The sequence below is a fragment of the Rana temporaria genome, chromosome 3, assembly GCF_905171775.1.
Source record: "Rana temporaria chromosome 3, aRanTem1.1, whole genome shotgun sequence".
NCBI classification, from domain to species: domain Eukaryota; kingdom Metazoa; phylum Chordata; class Amphibia; order Anura; family Ranidae; genus Rana; species Rana temporaria.
Window position 1 is genome coordinate 470763827 of NC_053491.1, and position 14304 is coordinate 470778130.

A 14304-nucleotide genomic window follows, 5' to 3' on the forward strand; every position below is an offset into this window, starting at 1 on the left:
TGTACGTCACTGCGCTTTGCTCCAGCATTTTTTTTTTCAAGATCGTGAAGGCAGGCTTGACAAGAATCACGTCGAGAAAAACTTTGGGCCAGATTCACGTAGCCCGGGCGCAACGTAACTTAAACGATTTAAGTTACACCGCCGCAAAATATGGTCCGGGGGCTAAAGTGGAGGTTCACCCGGAAATAACAATTTTTAACATTAGATTGAGGCTCATTTTGTGAAGGGGAATCGGCTAGTTTTTTTAAAATCGAAGCCGTACTTACCGTTTTAGAGATACATCTTCTCCGCCGCTTCCGGGTATGGGCTGCGGGACTGGGCGTTCCTATTTGATTGACAGGCTTCCGGCGGTCGCATACATCGAACGTCGGTGCGCAGGAGCCGTATAGAGCCTCACCGACGTTCGGCTTCTTTCGACTACTCGTGACGCGATGTATGCGACCGTCGGAAGCCTGTCAATCAAATAGGAACGCCCAGTCCCGAAGACCATACCCGGAAGCGGCGGAGAAGATCGCTCTCTAAAACGGTAAGTATTGCTTCGTTTTTAAAAAACTAGCCGATTCCCCTTCACAAAATGAGCATCAATCTCATGTTAAAAAAAATATTTCGGGTGAACTCCCGCTTTAAGTGGTTAACAAGACAGACAGAATGAAGCAAATAAGTCGGGTTGGGCAGGTAAAACAAGTTTTCATTTATAGCGCAACTGTAACCTGTCTCAGATGTAATAGATGACTAGAAATAGATGGATACACCCGGCATTGCTAGCTGAACATTGATGCTTTCATTATTGACACCACTGAAACTTTATTGTTCTGGCTTTCCCCTGGAGATGTTAAATGGATTGTATTACTTCCCTGTATTATCTGTTGTATCACAACAAGGCAAAGGGCGATACTGTGAGTCCTACAAAGCCGCCCTAGATACGTTTGTTATGGACTGGTAACACTTGTAAGCCTCCCTGGAAGAACATGAGGAAACCGGGTGTCTTTCTCTGTGCATTGGTCGTCATCTTCTTTATGGGGGTAAGTCTAAATTTTCAGTATATACTGTATATCATGGGTCTTCAAACTACGGCCCTCCAGTTGTTCAGGAACTACAATTCCCATAATGCCTAGTCATGTCTGTGAATGTCAGTGTGTTACAATGCCTCATGGGATGTGTAGTTCTACAACAGCTGAAGATCCCTGCTGTATATCTTCCGGGCAAAAATAACTCATTTCTTGATGTCGTTTTTAGAAATATCGGCCCGGATTCAAAGAGAATTGCGCTTTTTTTGCTGCCCTCGATTCACGGAGCAGTAGCTCTGTAAATTGCCCGGCGCTAGAGCACGCAATTTAAATGATCCCGTAGGGGGCGGGAATCATTTAAATTAGGTGCGCATTGCGGCAAATGACGTCATTTGCTTCAGAGTGAACGTGAATGGCGTCCAGCGCCATTCACGAATCACTTACGCAAACGACGTAACATTCAAATATCGCGACGCGTGAACGATGGGTATCCTTTAGCATTGGCTGCCCCTACTATTAGAAGGGGCAGCCTTACGCTAAACACGCCGTACGGAAACGACGTAACTTGCGTACGCAGGGCTCGCGCAACATTGTGAATCGGTGTTAGTATGCAATTTGCATACTATACACTGAGCACAATGGGAGCGCCCCCTAGCGGGCATCGCAAGAATGCAGCCTAAAATCTGCGAGGCATAAGAGCCTTATGCCACGCAGATTTTAGGCTGCAGTCGGCGTTACGATGTTCCTGAATCAGGAGCATTCGTAACGCCGGAGCAAGTAAGCAATTGCGCTGTGTAACCTATGGTTACACAGGCGCAATTGCTACTTGAATCTGGGCCATCAGGTTTCAGTTGTTAAATGATCGTTCCAATTAAAATGGATATTTCAGGTTGTGGTAGACCCTGTGGCCCAGATTCTCAAAGGGCTTACGACGGCGCAACGCAATGTACGCCGTCGTAAGTCCTAATCTGGGCTGTCGTATCTATGCGACTGATTCTTAGAATCAGTTACGCATAGATATCCATTAGATCTGACAGGCGTAAGGCTCTTACGCTGTCGGATCTTAAATGCAATTTTTTTTTCGCTGCTAGGTGTCGCCTCCGTCGTTTTCCCCGTCGAGTATGCAAATTAGCAAAATACGCGAATTCCCGAACGTACGCGCGGTCGACGCAGTGAAGTTACGACATTTACGTTAGATTTGCGACGCGTAAAGTTGCCCCTGCTATATGAGGGGCAAGCAATGTTAAGTATGGCCGTCGTTCCCGCATCGAAATTTAAAAATGTACGTCGTTTGCGTAAGTCGTCCGTGAATGGGGCTGGACGCCATTTACGTTCACGTCGAAACCAATGACGTCCTTGCGACGTCATTTGGAGAAATGCACCCTGGGATATTTTCAGGACGGCGCATGCGCAGTACCTTCGGCGTGGGAACGCGCCTAATTTAAATGCTCCACGCCCCCTACCCGGCTAATTTGAATTAGGCGGGCTTGCGCCGGGTGATTTACGCTACGCCGCCGCAACTTTACAGGCAAGTTCTTTGTGAATAAAGCACTTGCCTGTAAAACTTGCGGTGGCGTAACGTAAACCAGATACGTTACGCCGGCACAGTTTTACGCCCAGATACGAGAATCTGGGCCTAAACATCAATTTATAACTAACTTTTGAAGTAAGGTGCATACAGTAGCGCTTTTCATATCACAACCAAACACAAGATTTCCCAGAACACTTTCCAGTTGGCTGGAAAAAATAAATACATTTGACCCTGTCTAACGATTTACGTTAAAAACATTGGGGCAGATTCACGTACCTTGGCGCATATTTCCGCCGGGCGCAGCATATCTAAGATACACTACGCCGCCGTAAGTTACGGCGGCGTAGTGTATCTTTGGCGGCGTAAGGGCGCGGAATTCAAATGGATGTGATGGGGGTGTGTTTTATGTAAATACGTCGTGACCCGACGTAAACTACGTTTTTTTTAACGGCACATGCGCGGTCCGTGGGGGTATCCCAGTGCGCATGCTCGAAATTAAACCGGAACAACGGTGACGTCATTCTATGCAAATCCCTATTCGCGAACGACTTACGCAAACAACGTAAAAAATTCAAAAGGCGACGCGGGAACGACGACCATACTTAACATTGAGTAGGCCTCATAATAGCAGGGGTAACTATACGCCGGAAAAAGCCGAACGCTAACGACGTAAAAAAATGCGCCGGCAGGACTACGTTCGTGGAATGCCGTAACAAGCTAATTTGCATACTCGACACGGAATTCGACGGAAACGCCACCTAGCAGCCGCCGAAAAAATGCACCTAAGATCCGACGGCGTACTAAGACGTACGCCTGTCGGATCGATCCGAGATGCAGTCGTATCTTGTTTTGTAGATACAAAACAAAGATACGACACGCAAAATTTGAAATTACGCGGCGTGTCAAGAGATATACGCCGGTGTAATTCTTTTGTGGATCTGCCCCAGAGGGTTTAGTTGCACATGTTTGCAAACATATGTGGAAGATGAACTGCTGAGCCAAGGCTCCTCTATACAGGACACTCCTAATGCCGCGTACACACGATCGGTCAAACCGATGAGAACGATCTGATGGACCGTTTTTATCGGTCCAAACCGATCGTGTGTAGGCCCCATCGGTTATTTATCCATAGGTTAAAAAAAAGCAATCTTGTTTTTCAATTTAACCGATGGATACCTAACCGATAGAAAAAAAACGATCGTTTGTAGGCACGTCCATCGGTTAAAAATCCACGCATTCTCAGAATCAATTTGACGCATGCTTTGAAGCATTGAACTTCATTTTTTTCAGCAGGTCGTTGTGTTTTACGTCACCGCGTTCTAAAACAATCGTTTTTTTAACGATGAAAACGGTCCATCAGAGCGTTCTCATTGGTTTGACCGATCGTGTGTACGTGGCATGAGACTATGCCAGAGAAAGATGCCACACATAGATGAGCCACAGGGAAATAGTGATCAAAAAATCCATGGAAAACCAAATTCAGAAAATATATATAAATGTATCAAGGACCGGGCCACTTTTTGCGATTCGGCGCTGCGTCGCTTTAACTGACAATTGCGCGGTTGTGCGACGTGGCTCCCAAACCAAATTTACATATTTTTTTTCCACAAATAGAGCTTTCTTTTGGTGGTATTTGATCACCTCTGCGGTTTTTATTTTTTGCGCTATAAACAAAAAAAGAGTGACGATTTTGAAAAAAATGCAATATTTTTTACGTTTTGTATAATACAAATCCCCCAAAAATATATAAAAAAAACTTTTTTTTCCCACAGTTTAGTCCGATACGTATTCTTCTACATATTTTCGGTAAAAAAAAATCGCAAGCGTTTATTAATTGGTTTGCGCAAAAGTTATAGCTTCTACAAAATAGGGAACTGTTTTATGGCATTTTTATTAACAATTTTTTTTTTACTAGTTATGGCGGCGATCAGCGTTTTTTTTTATCACGACTGCGACATTATGCGAACACATCGGGCACCTTTGACATTTTGAGACCATTGTCATTTATACATCGATCAGTGCTATAAAAATCCACTGATTACTGTAAAAATGACACTGCCAGTGAATGGGGTTAACCACTAGGTGGCGCTGCAGGGGGTTAAAGGGGTTGTAAAGGTAATTTTTTTCCCCCCTAAATAGCTTCCTTTACCTTAGTGCAGACCTCCTTCACTCACCTCATCTTTCCATTTTGCTTTTAAATGTCCTTATTTCTTCTGAGAAATCCTCACTTCCTGTTCTTCTGTCTGTAACTCCACACAGTAATGCAAGGCTTTCTCCCTGGTGTGGAGAAAGCCTCTTTAGGGGGGAGGGGGCGAGCAGGCAAGTCAGGACACTCTCTACTTTGCAGATAGAGAAAGGAGCTGTGTGATAGTGGGCGTCCTGACACTCCTGCTCGCCCCCTCCCCCCTCAAGAGGTTTTCTCCACACCAGGGAGAAAGCCTCGCATTATGGTGTGGAGTTATAGACAGAAGAACAGGAAGTGAGGATTTCTCAGAAGAAATCGTCAAGTTCCCGTGACCCGCGGCCGCACTCGCGAGAAATGCGGTGGACGCGCCCGCTGGGCGGCAGATTTAAATGGACGCACCTGTATGCCAATCTGCCTGCCCGTGCCATTCTGCCGACGTACATCGGCGTGCCGCTGTTGGCAAGTGGTTATCTGTAACCATATTTCTACACTTAGAGGCTCCTCTCTTCTTTTTTTATACTCAGTTGTGACATGACGATACTCTTATATCAAGACATTGCTTGTATATCAAGGCAATATTTATTAAAACATTTTGCTTGTCTTACAAAACGCTCTCAATCCAAGTTACTCTCAAATCAAGGTTTTATTGTAATTTCTTGATGTCGTTTTTAGAAATATCAGGTTTCAGTGTTAAATGATCGTTCCAAATAAAATGGATATTTCAGGTTTTGGTAGACACTAAGGGGTAGATTCACATACAAATAGATCGGCGCAGCGTATGTGAGATACGCTACGCCGCTGTAACTTACATTAGGCAGGTTCGAATCCCCAAAGAATTTGCGTCATAAGTTACGGTGGCGTAGTGTATCTCAAGTGATTAGGGGGCGTGTTTCATTTAAATGAAGCGAGTCCCCGCGCCGAATGAACTGCGCATGCGCCGTCCCTAAATTTCCCGCCGTGAAATGATGTCGCAAGGACGTCATTTTTTAAACTTAGACGTGACGTACGTCCATCCCGATTCACGGACGACTTACGCAAAAAAAAGAAAAAATTCAAATTTCGATGCGGGAACGACGGCCATACTTAACATGGCAAATCTAACTATACGCTGCAAAAAAGCAGCTTTAACTATACGCCGGAAAAAGCCAACTAGAGACGACGTAAGAGAATGTGACGGCCACGCGTACGTTCGTGGATCGTCGGAAATAGCTAATTTGCATACCCGACGCGGAAAACGACGTGAACGCCACCCAGCGGACGCCGAAGTATTGCATCTTAGATCCGAAGGCGTATGAAGACGTACACCTGTCGGATCTAACCCAGAAGCCGTCGTATCTTGTTTTGAGGATTCAAAACAACGATACGACGCGGGAAATTTGAAAGTACACCGGCGTATCAGTAGATACACCGGCGTACTCACTCTGTGGATCTGGCCCTAAAGATCAATTTATAAGTAACTTTTGAAGTAAGGTGCACACAGACAGGACTTTTCATTTCACAACCAAACAAAAGATTTCCCAGCACAGTTACCAGCTGGCCTGCAAAAATAAATAAATAATTAAAAATTTGATCCTGTCTTAAAATTTACGTTAACCACCTAAGCCCAGGACCATATTGCTGGTCAAAGACCTGGCCACTTTTTGCGATTTGGCACTGCGTCACTTTAACTGACAATTGCGCGGTCGTGCGACGTGGCTTCCAAACAAAATTGGCGTCCTTTTTTCCCCACAAATAGAGCTATTTGGTCACCTCTGCGGTTTTTAGTTTTTGCGCTATAAACAAAAATAGAGCGACAATTTTGAAAAAAAAATATATTTTTTACTTTTTACCATAATAAATATCCCCAAAAATATATAAAAAAATTTTTTTCCTCAGTTTAGGTCGATATGTATTGTTCTACATATGTTTCGTAATAAAAAATCGCAATAAGCGTTTATTGATTGGTTTGCGCAAAAGTTATAGCGTTTACAAAATAGGGGGTAGTTTTATGGCATTTTTATTAATATTTTTTTTTTTTTACTGGTAATGACGGCGATCAGCGATTTTTTTTCGGTACTGCGACATTATGGCGGACACTTTGGACACATTTTTGGGACCATTGGCATTTTATTTTAAATTGTTTTTATTGAAAGGTTTTCAAAGTACAAAATAAAGTAAAAAAAAAAAAAAAAAAAAGGATAATACAAATAGTATCAAAGGTACAAAGTACAAGACGGGAAGAAGTACAATACAAAAACTACAAATATCCTAGACAAGCAATTATGTAGCTACTAATCAGGCTACACCATAAGTGCAGAGGGCCAGATTCTCGTAGATACGCCGCCGGCGTAGTGTAAGTCATTTACACTACGCCACCGCAACTTACTGGAGCAAGTGCCGTATTCGCAAAGCACTTGCTCCGTAATTTGCGGCGGCGTGGTGTAAATGGCCCGGCGTATCCCCGCGTAATTCGAAGGGGGCGGCTTGTATTTAAATTAAGCGCGCCCCATGCCGATCAAACTGTGCATGCGCCGGGCTTAAAATAGCCCAGTGTGCATGCTCCAGTTCTCGACGGAAAACGTCAATGACGCCGACGTGTGCGTCATTGACGTAAAGTCGTATTCAAGAACGACTTAGGAAAACGACGTACCCGACGGGAAAAGACGACGCGGACCCGACGCCATACTTAACATGGCATACGGCGGACTGGCGTAAGGTTACCCCTCATATAGCAGGGGTAACCTTACGCTTACGCAAACGACGGCTACGCGACGCAAATTCATTCGGGAATCGGCGTATCAGGCTCATTTGCATAAACAAATGAGACCTAAACGTAAACGCCACCTAGCGGTCGGCGTTGTATTGCATTTAGGATCTGACGGTGTAAGTGATTTACACCAGTCGGATCCTAGCCTAAATCTGGCGTATCTTGTTTTGTGAATACAAAACAATGATACGCCGGCGGGAAATTTGAATTACGCCGGTGTATCAGTAGATACACCGGCGTAACTCTTCTGAGAATCTGGCCCAGAGGCACTAAGGTTGAGGGAGTTTCCAATAGATTACCAACAAGTAACACAGTGGGCTGGATTCAGATACATAGGCGTATCTGTCCGCCCGGCGTAACGTATCTGAGATACGTTACGACGCTCTAACTTTGGGCGCGAGTTCTTCATTCAGAAAGAACTTATGCCCTTAGTTAGAGCGGCGTAGCGTATGTGTTGCGGTGTAAAGCCGCGTAATTCAAATGGGGATGTAGGGGGCGTGTTTTATTTAAATTTCCCTTGACCCCGCGTTTTTTACGTTTTACTTGAACGGCGCATGCGCCGTCCCTAAAATCTCCCAGTGTGCATTGCTCTAAATGACGTCGCAAGGACGTCATTGCTTTCGACGTGAACGTAAATTACGTCCAGCAGTATTCGCGAACGACTTACGCAAACAATGTAAAATTTCAAAACTTAGCGCGGGAACGACGGCCATACTTAACATTAGCTACCCCTCATATAGCAGGGGTAACTATACGCCGGAAAAAGCCGAACGCAAACAACGTAAAAAAAAAAGCGCCGGGCGGTCGTTCGTTTCTGAATCGGCGTAACTCCTCATTTGCATATTCCTAGCGTAATAATACGGAAGCGCCACCTAGCGGCTGGCCTGGAATTGCAGCCTAAGATCCGACGGTGTAAGACACTTACACCTGTCGGATCTTAGGGATATCTATGCGTAACTGATTCTATGAATCAGGCGCATAGATACGACCGTCGGAACTCAGAGATACGACGGTGTATCAGGAGATACGCCGTCGTATCTCTTTCTGAATCCGGCCCAGTATAGCCCGGAGAAAGAGGGATATTAGTTAAGGGAGAGGGAAAGAGAGGGGAGAGGGAAGGGGAGAGGTGGGGGAGTGGGGAGGGAAGGGTAGTGGATGGATAAAAATTAAATACAGATTGAACATGTCACAACGTTTGAAATTGCTTTCCACAAACTGCTGCTATCAGAAGTCATATGTAAACGAAAACCTGTTGCTATTTACTTAGGTATGAACCAATCTGCCCAGGGCCTCCACTGCTTATCAAACTTAGCTCTCCTGCCTTCCCCATTTGCTAATAGAGTTTCAAACGTGTAGTTGGTTCTCGTTATGTGAAGGACTTCTGAAATGTTAGGGACCTTATTAGATTTCCAACCCCTAGCTAATCTGTCCGCCAGTAAAATATGAGTTACCACAGTACGAAAATCAGGTGGAAATCCCTCAGTTCCTAGATTCAGTAACGCTAGTTCAGGGGTGGGTGGTGTCAGAATACCTGTAATGCGTGATATACAATGGAACACACTTCTCCAAAAGCTTGTGAGATGTTTACACAGCAAGAAAATATGGTAGATATTACCTAGGCTACAGCACCACATTCCCTCCAACATAGTGGAGAGAAAGAGGGGGAGAATTTTGATATTCGATACGGTGTTAAAGCGTTAGCACCCTAAAAAAAAAAAAAAAAAAAAACTGTTATATCCAGCATACTGCTGACATGGATTTTTTTTTTCGGTCTGTACTTACCTTTTTTCGTCGTTTTCACCCGGCTTCCGGGTTCTCGCTCCCCCGGGGAGTAGGCGTTCCTAAGCTCTGCATAGATGAGTGACGTAAGCGTCATCGCCTTCCGAAAATATCCGAGTGGAACTCGGCACTTTACGGCGCCTGCGCAGTCAGCTCTACACGGCAGGCGCAGGCGCCGTATAGCGCCGTAAAGAGCCGAGACCCCGACGGATATTTTCGTAAGGCGATGACGCGCACGTCAATCATCTATGCAGAGCTCCCCGTCGGGGAAAACGAGCGACACGCCCCGCAAGGAAGAAGACCCGGAAGTGCGGCTGAAGACAGGTAAGTGTACACAAAAAAAATTGACAACGCTACAAGCCTTAGGTTAGGCAAAAAATGTATTTTAGGGTGAACCCCCGCTTTAATTACCACCTCTGGGCTATCTTTTGAGATAGTTCCCAATGATTCACACATCTGGAAGCCTTATACATAATTCTAAATGTGGACTGCCATTGAGATGGGGTGAACGTCTTTCCTAAGTCCAATTCCCACTTGCGGAAGGGGGGAGATACGTCAAAGTTTAGTTAATGCTGGAAAGGGTTATAAAAGAGCAGTGGCGTCACTAGAGTTGGTGTCACCTGGTGCGGTAAAACATGGTGTCAGCCCACCCCTCCCCCCATCATCTAAAGAACTATGTGCAGAGTGCCCCTCACCCCCATATACCCCCTCCTAGCACAAATCCTCTTTCTCCTTCCCTCATCCCCCCTCTCAGCACAAATCCCCCCCCCCCAATATTCCCCCTCTTAAAAATCTTCACCCCCATATGCCCCCATCCAGTACAAATACCCCCTCTCAGCACATTACTTCCCCTCCATTTCCCCCTACCAGCACAAGTCATCACCCTCATATACCCCCTTTCAGCACAAATCCCCCTTCTCAGTACAAAATGCCCCCCATATCCCTCGTCCCAGTATAAATCCCCCCTAAACCCCTCCTTATACAAATAATTTTACCCCCCAAATCCCCCCTCTCAGCACAAATCATCCCCCCATCTCCCTGCACAGATCCCCTCTCTCAGCCCAAATCACCCCCCCATCTCCCTGCACAGATCCCCCCTCAGCATAAATCATCCTCCATCTCCCCCTCCCTGCACAGATCCCCCCTCAGCACAAATCATCCCCCATCTCCCCTCCCTGCACAGATCCCCCCTCAGCATAAATCATCCCCCATCTCTGCACAGACCCCCCCTCTCAGCACAAATAATCCCCACATCTCCCCTCTTTCAGTATTAAACCCCTCTTCTTGCCCAAATTTTCTTATTCCCCCAACCAAGCCACCCTCAGCAGAAGACTTATCAGTTATCAGTTACCGGGTCCTCAGTGATTGATGGCCGACACTTTAGCAGCTCCAATCTGTCCCAGCCGGCTGCCTGCATGTTAGTGTCGGAGCGCCGGGAGATCTCCTTCGAGTGTGTGTCGGCATTTGCCGACATCTCCTGCGGCGTGTCTCCGGGTCTCCAGCGCAGTGATGGCTGACACTTTAGCAGCTCCTATCTGTCCCAGCCAGCCGCATGTCAGCCGTGTCAGGGCGCCAGGAGATCTCCTTCCCAGGTTCCTCCTCCCGTCCCATCAGAAGACACGCCAAAGCAGAGGAGGAACCTGGGAAGGAGATCTCCTGGCGCCCCGACACGGCTGACATGCGGCTGGCTGGGACAGATAGGAGCTGCTAAAGTGTCAGCCATCACTGCGCTGGAGACCCGGGGACACCCCGCAGGAGATATCGGCAAATGCCGACACACACTCGAAGGAGATCTCCCGGCACTCTGACACTGCTAACATGCAGGCAGCCGGCTGGGACAGATGGGAGCTGCTAAACTGTCAGCCGTCGCAATCGCTGCGCTGGGGACCCGGGGACACCCCGCAGGAGATGTCGGCAAATGCCGACACACACTGTAGTAGCCCACTCGCTATCACACCCAAGACTGAAGCCCCGCTCTTGCCCCTGCAGTCCCGGCCCCTGGTGTCACCCCTCTGGTGGGTGTCACCCGATGCGGCCCACACCCTCCGCACCCATAGCAACGCCGCTGTAAAAGAGAGAAATCCCCCTATGAGATAGGAGCTCCTTGGTGTAGAATCGCCATATATTATCTGGGATGGGAATGTGTCTGGATTTTAGTGAGTTCAAGAAGTGGGATGCCTGGATGTATTTAAAGTTATCTACAGGTGGTAAGTTAAATTCTGCTGCGAGTGATTCAAATGATTTGAGCATACCATCGCAATACAAATCATCAATCCATAAGATGCCACTGGTTACCCAGCTGGAGTAAGAGGTGTGCGGAATAGCATGTGTCAGGGTCTCAATAGAAACAGGGATGTTGATGTTATCAGGTGAATGAGATACCAGGTTACACAGTTCCCTCCAGGCTAACAAAGAAGCCTGAAGAGTTAGTGGAAGCCAGCGTAGGGGAAAGGGTTTCCACGCATCAAGGAGCAAGAAAGAGCGCAGGTCCGTGGTCGGGCTAAGGGCCTGCTCAATGCCACACCACAAAATCTTGGGCGATGGAGAAAAACCAATGTTTGAGTTGGGTAATTATGGCTGCCCGGTATTAGTCTTTGATGTCGACCAGGACCAGGCCAAGCATCTGGGTCGCTTGGAACCCCAGATGTAGCCTCTCAGAATGCGGTTTAAGGAGATGAGGTGACTGCATTTCAAAGGGTTGGGTAGTGTTCGAAAAATATATAAGATCTGAGGCAGTATGAGCATTTTAAAAGAGGCCAAGCGACCTGACCAGGTCAATTCGACTCTGGACAAGCAACTAGCCTCCTTAGTTATTTTGTCTATTAAGGGGATGTAGTTGGCATCTCCGAGTTTCGAAGGGTCCGCTGTTATTTAAAGTCCTAGGTAAGGTATGCTAGATACAGCCCAAGAGTAGGGGAAGGAATCCTGCAAATGGGATTTGGTATGAGGAGGTACATTCGGACCTAGTATAAAATACTTCGTAAAATTAACCTTGTAGTAAGAGATATGACTAAATTCCGTAAAGGGTGTCGTGTGCCCGGAGGAGGGATGTCTGTGGCGAAGTAAAAAAAAGGATGATGTCATCTGCAAAGAGGCTTATATTATGCGACCTGCCCAGCAGTATGAAGCCAGGTATGTCAGCATGGGTTCTGATCTTCTCTGCAAGAGGCTCTATAAGAAGGTTGAAAATTAAGGGGGACAGAGGGCATTAGATATGCAGAAGGGGTGGGAAAGCATGTTTGAAGTATAAACTTGTGCGCATGGGGATGAGTACAGCGCCAGAATTGCCGACAGGATGTGACCAGTGAACCCAAACTTCTCCAGGACCCGGGACATGTCGAACGCCTTCTCCGCATCCAAAGAGAGGAGCAGAGAAGGCGTCCGACAGAACCCAGCACAGTGCACAATATCCACCACCCTTCTAGTAGCATCAGACGACTGCCTACCTGAAGTAAACCCTGTTTGGTCTGGGTTGATCAGAGTTGGCAATATAGGGAGCAACCTGTGTGCTAAAATCTTGGCATAAAGCTTAATGTCTGTGTTAAGTAGTGAGATGGGCCTAAAATTGTCCGGGTGGTAGGTTCCTTTCTTGGCTTAGGGATGGTAACAATATACGCTTTAAGCATTTCATCTAGGAAAGAGGCAGAGATCATCGCTTCAGAAAATACTTTGCCCAGCTCAGGGGCAAGGATAGAGTGAAAAGATTTATAGTAACCATTCGGAAGTCCATCAGGACCGGGGGACTTACCATTAGGGAGAGTTTTGATTGCTCTTAGGATCTCAGGCTCCATGATAGGGGAGTTGAGGGATTCCAGCTGTGACTGGGACAATACCGGAAGTGCGAGATCTGCTAAAAAAGATTGGATGGCAGTGTCAACCGGCTGGAGGGTAGAAGGGTTCTCCCAGCAGATTATACAAGGAGGAATAATAGTCGGCAAAATAATTAGCTTTATCCTGTGGGTTAAAAATCTTACTGCTGTCTGAGTTACGAAGTAGAAAGGGGATAGTGGCCTTTACTCTGTGGTCTCTAAGCCTTTGAGCCAAAAATGTGCCCGCACGGTTGCCAGAAGAGTAGTGCGTCAATTTAAGAGATTGGACATGTTTGTCATATTGGTCTAGTAACAAGAGCCTGAGATCCGAGCGCAACCCAGATAATTTATTAGCAATATGACTATCAGAAACGATTAATCTCAGCGAGGATAGAATCTAACTTCTGTGTTCTCTGCCTCCTTGCCTGTGCACTCATTTGGAGCAGCATACCTCTAATAAAGGCCTTATGGGCACACCAAACAGTAAATGGGTTAGAAACAGAGTCAGAATTCAAAGAGAAATATTCCTTTAGGTGGGCGGTCAGGGCCGCCACCTGAGGAGGCTGTTGGAACAAACAGGAATTAGCACTCCAAATATAGGATGGGGCTACTGGGTTTCTCCCCTCCACCACAACAGACACTCGAGCGTGGTCTGACCACGTGATGTCATAAATGGTGGACAAGGAAACCCTCTGGAGAAGGTGTTTATCAACCAGAATCATATCAATACGGGAATAAGAGTTATGTCTGGAGGAGTGGAAGGAGTAGTCTCTTTCGTTGGAGTGTTGGCACCTCCAGACATCAAACACTCCTTCAACGTGGAGTAAGGGCTGGAGCCCTGGTTGAAGACGCTTTGACTTAGAGGTGGTGTCCATCGTAAAGTCGGCTGTCAAATTAAAGTCTCCACACACTATTAGAGCGCCTTTTTTAATCTTGTTGATTTTGCAAAAAAGTCTCCTCAGAAAGCGAAGTTGGTGAGTAGGGATAAGCCGAACATACCCGGGTTCGGTTCGCACCAGAACGTTCAAACAGACCGCGGGTTCGCGCGAACATTTAGAACCCCATTGAAGTCTATGGGACTCAAACGTTCGAATTCAAAAACGCTCATTTTAAAGACTAATATTCAATTTAATGTTGGAAAACGTCTTTCAGAACCCGGGACTTGCCCCAGGGAACGAATGTATCAATGGAAAAAAAAACTTTTAAAAATGGCCGTTTTTTCTGGAGCAGCGATTTTAATGATGCTT

General features: G+C 46.4%; 1 protein-coding gene across 1 annotated transcript in view; it reads left to right on the forward strand.

Moving 5' to 3' along the window:
• The first annotated feature begins 719 nt into the window (after positions 1-719).
• LOC120933627 (NXPE family member 3-like) overlaps positions 720-14304 on the forward strand; it is a 122274-nt gene continuing 108689 nt past the window's right edge. Inside the window, exon 1 of the mRNA XM_040346937.1 lies at positions 720-1022. Within this exon, the coding sequence (XP_040202871.1) occupies positions 969-1022 (54 nt within the window). The 5' untranslated portion in view covers positions 720-968. The remainder of the gene's footprint in view (positions 1023-14304) is intronic.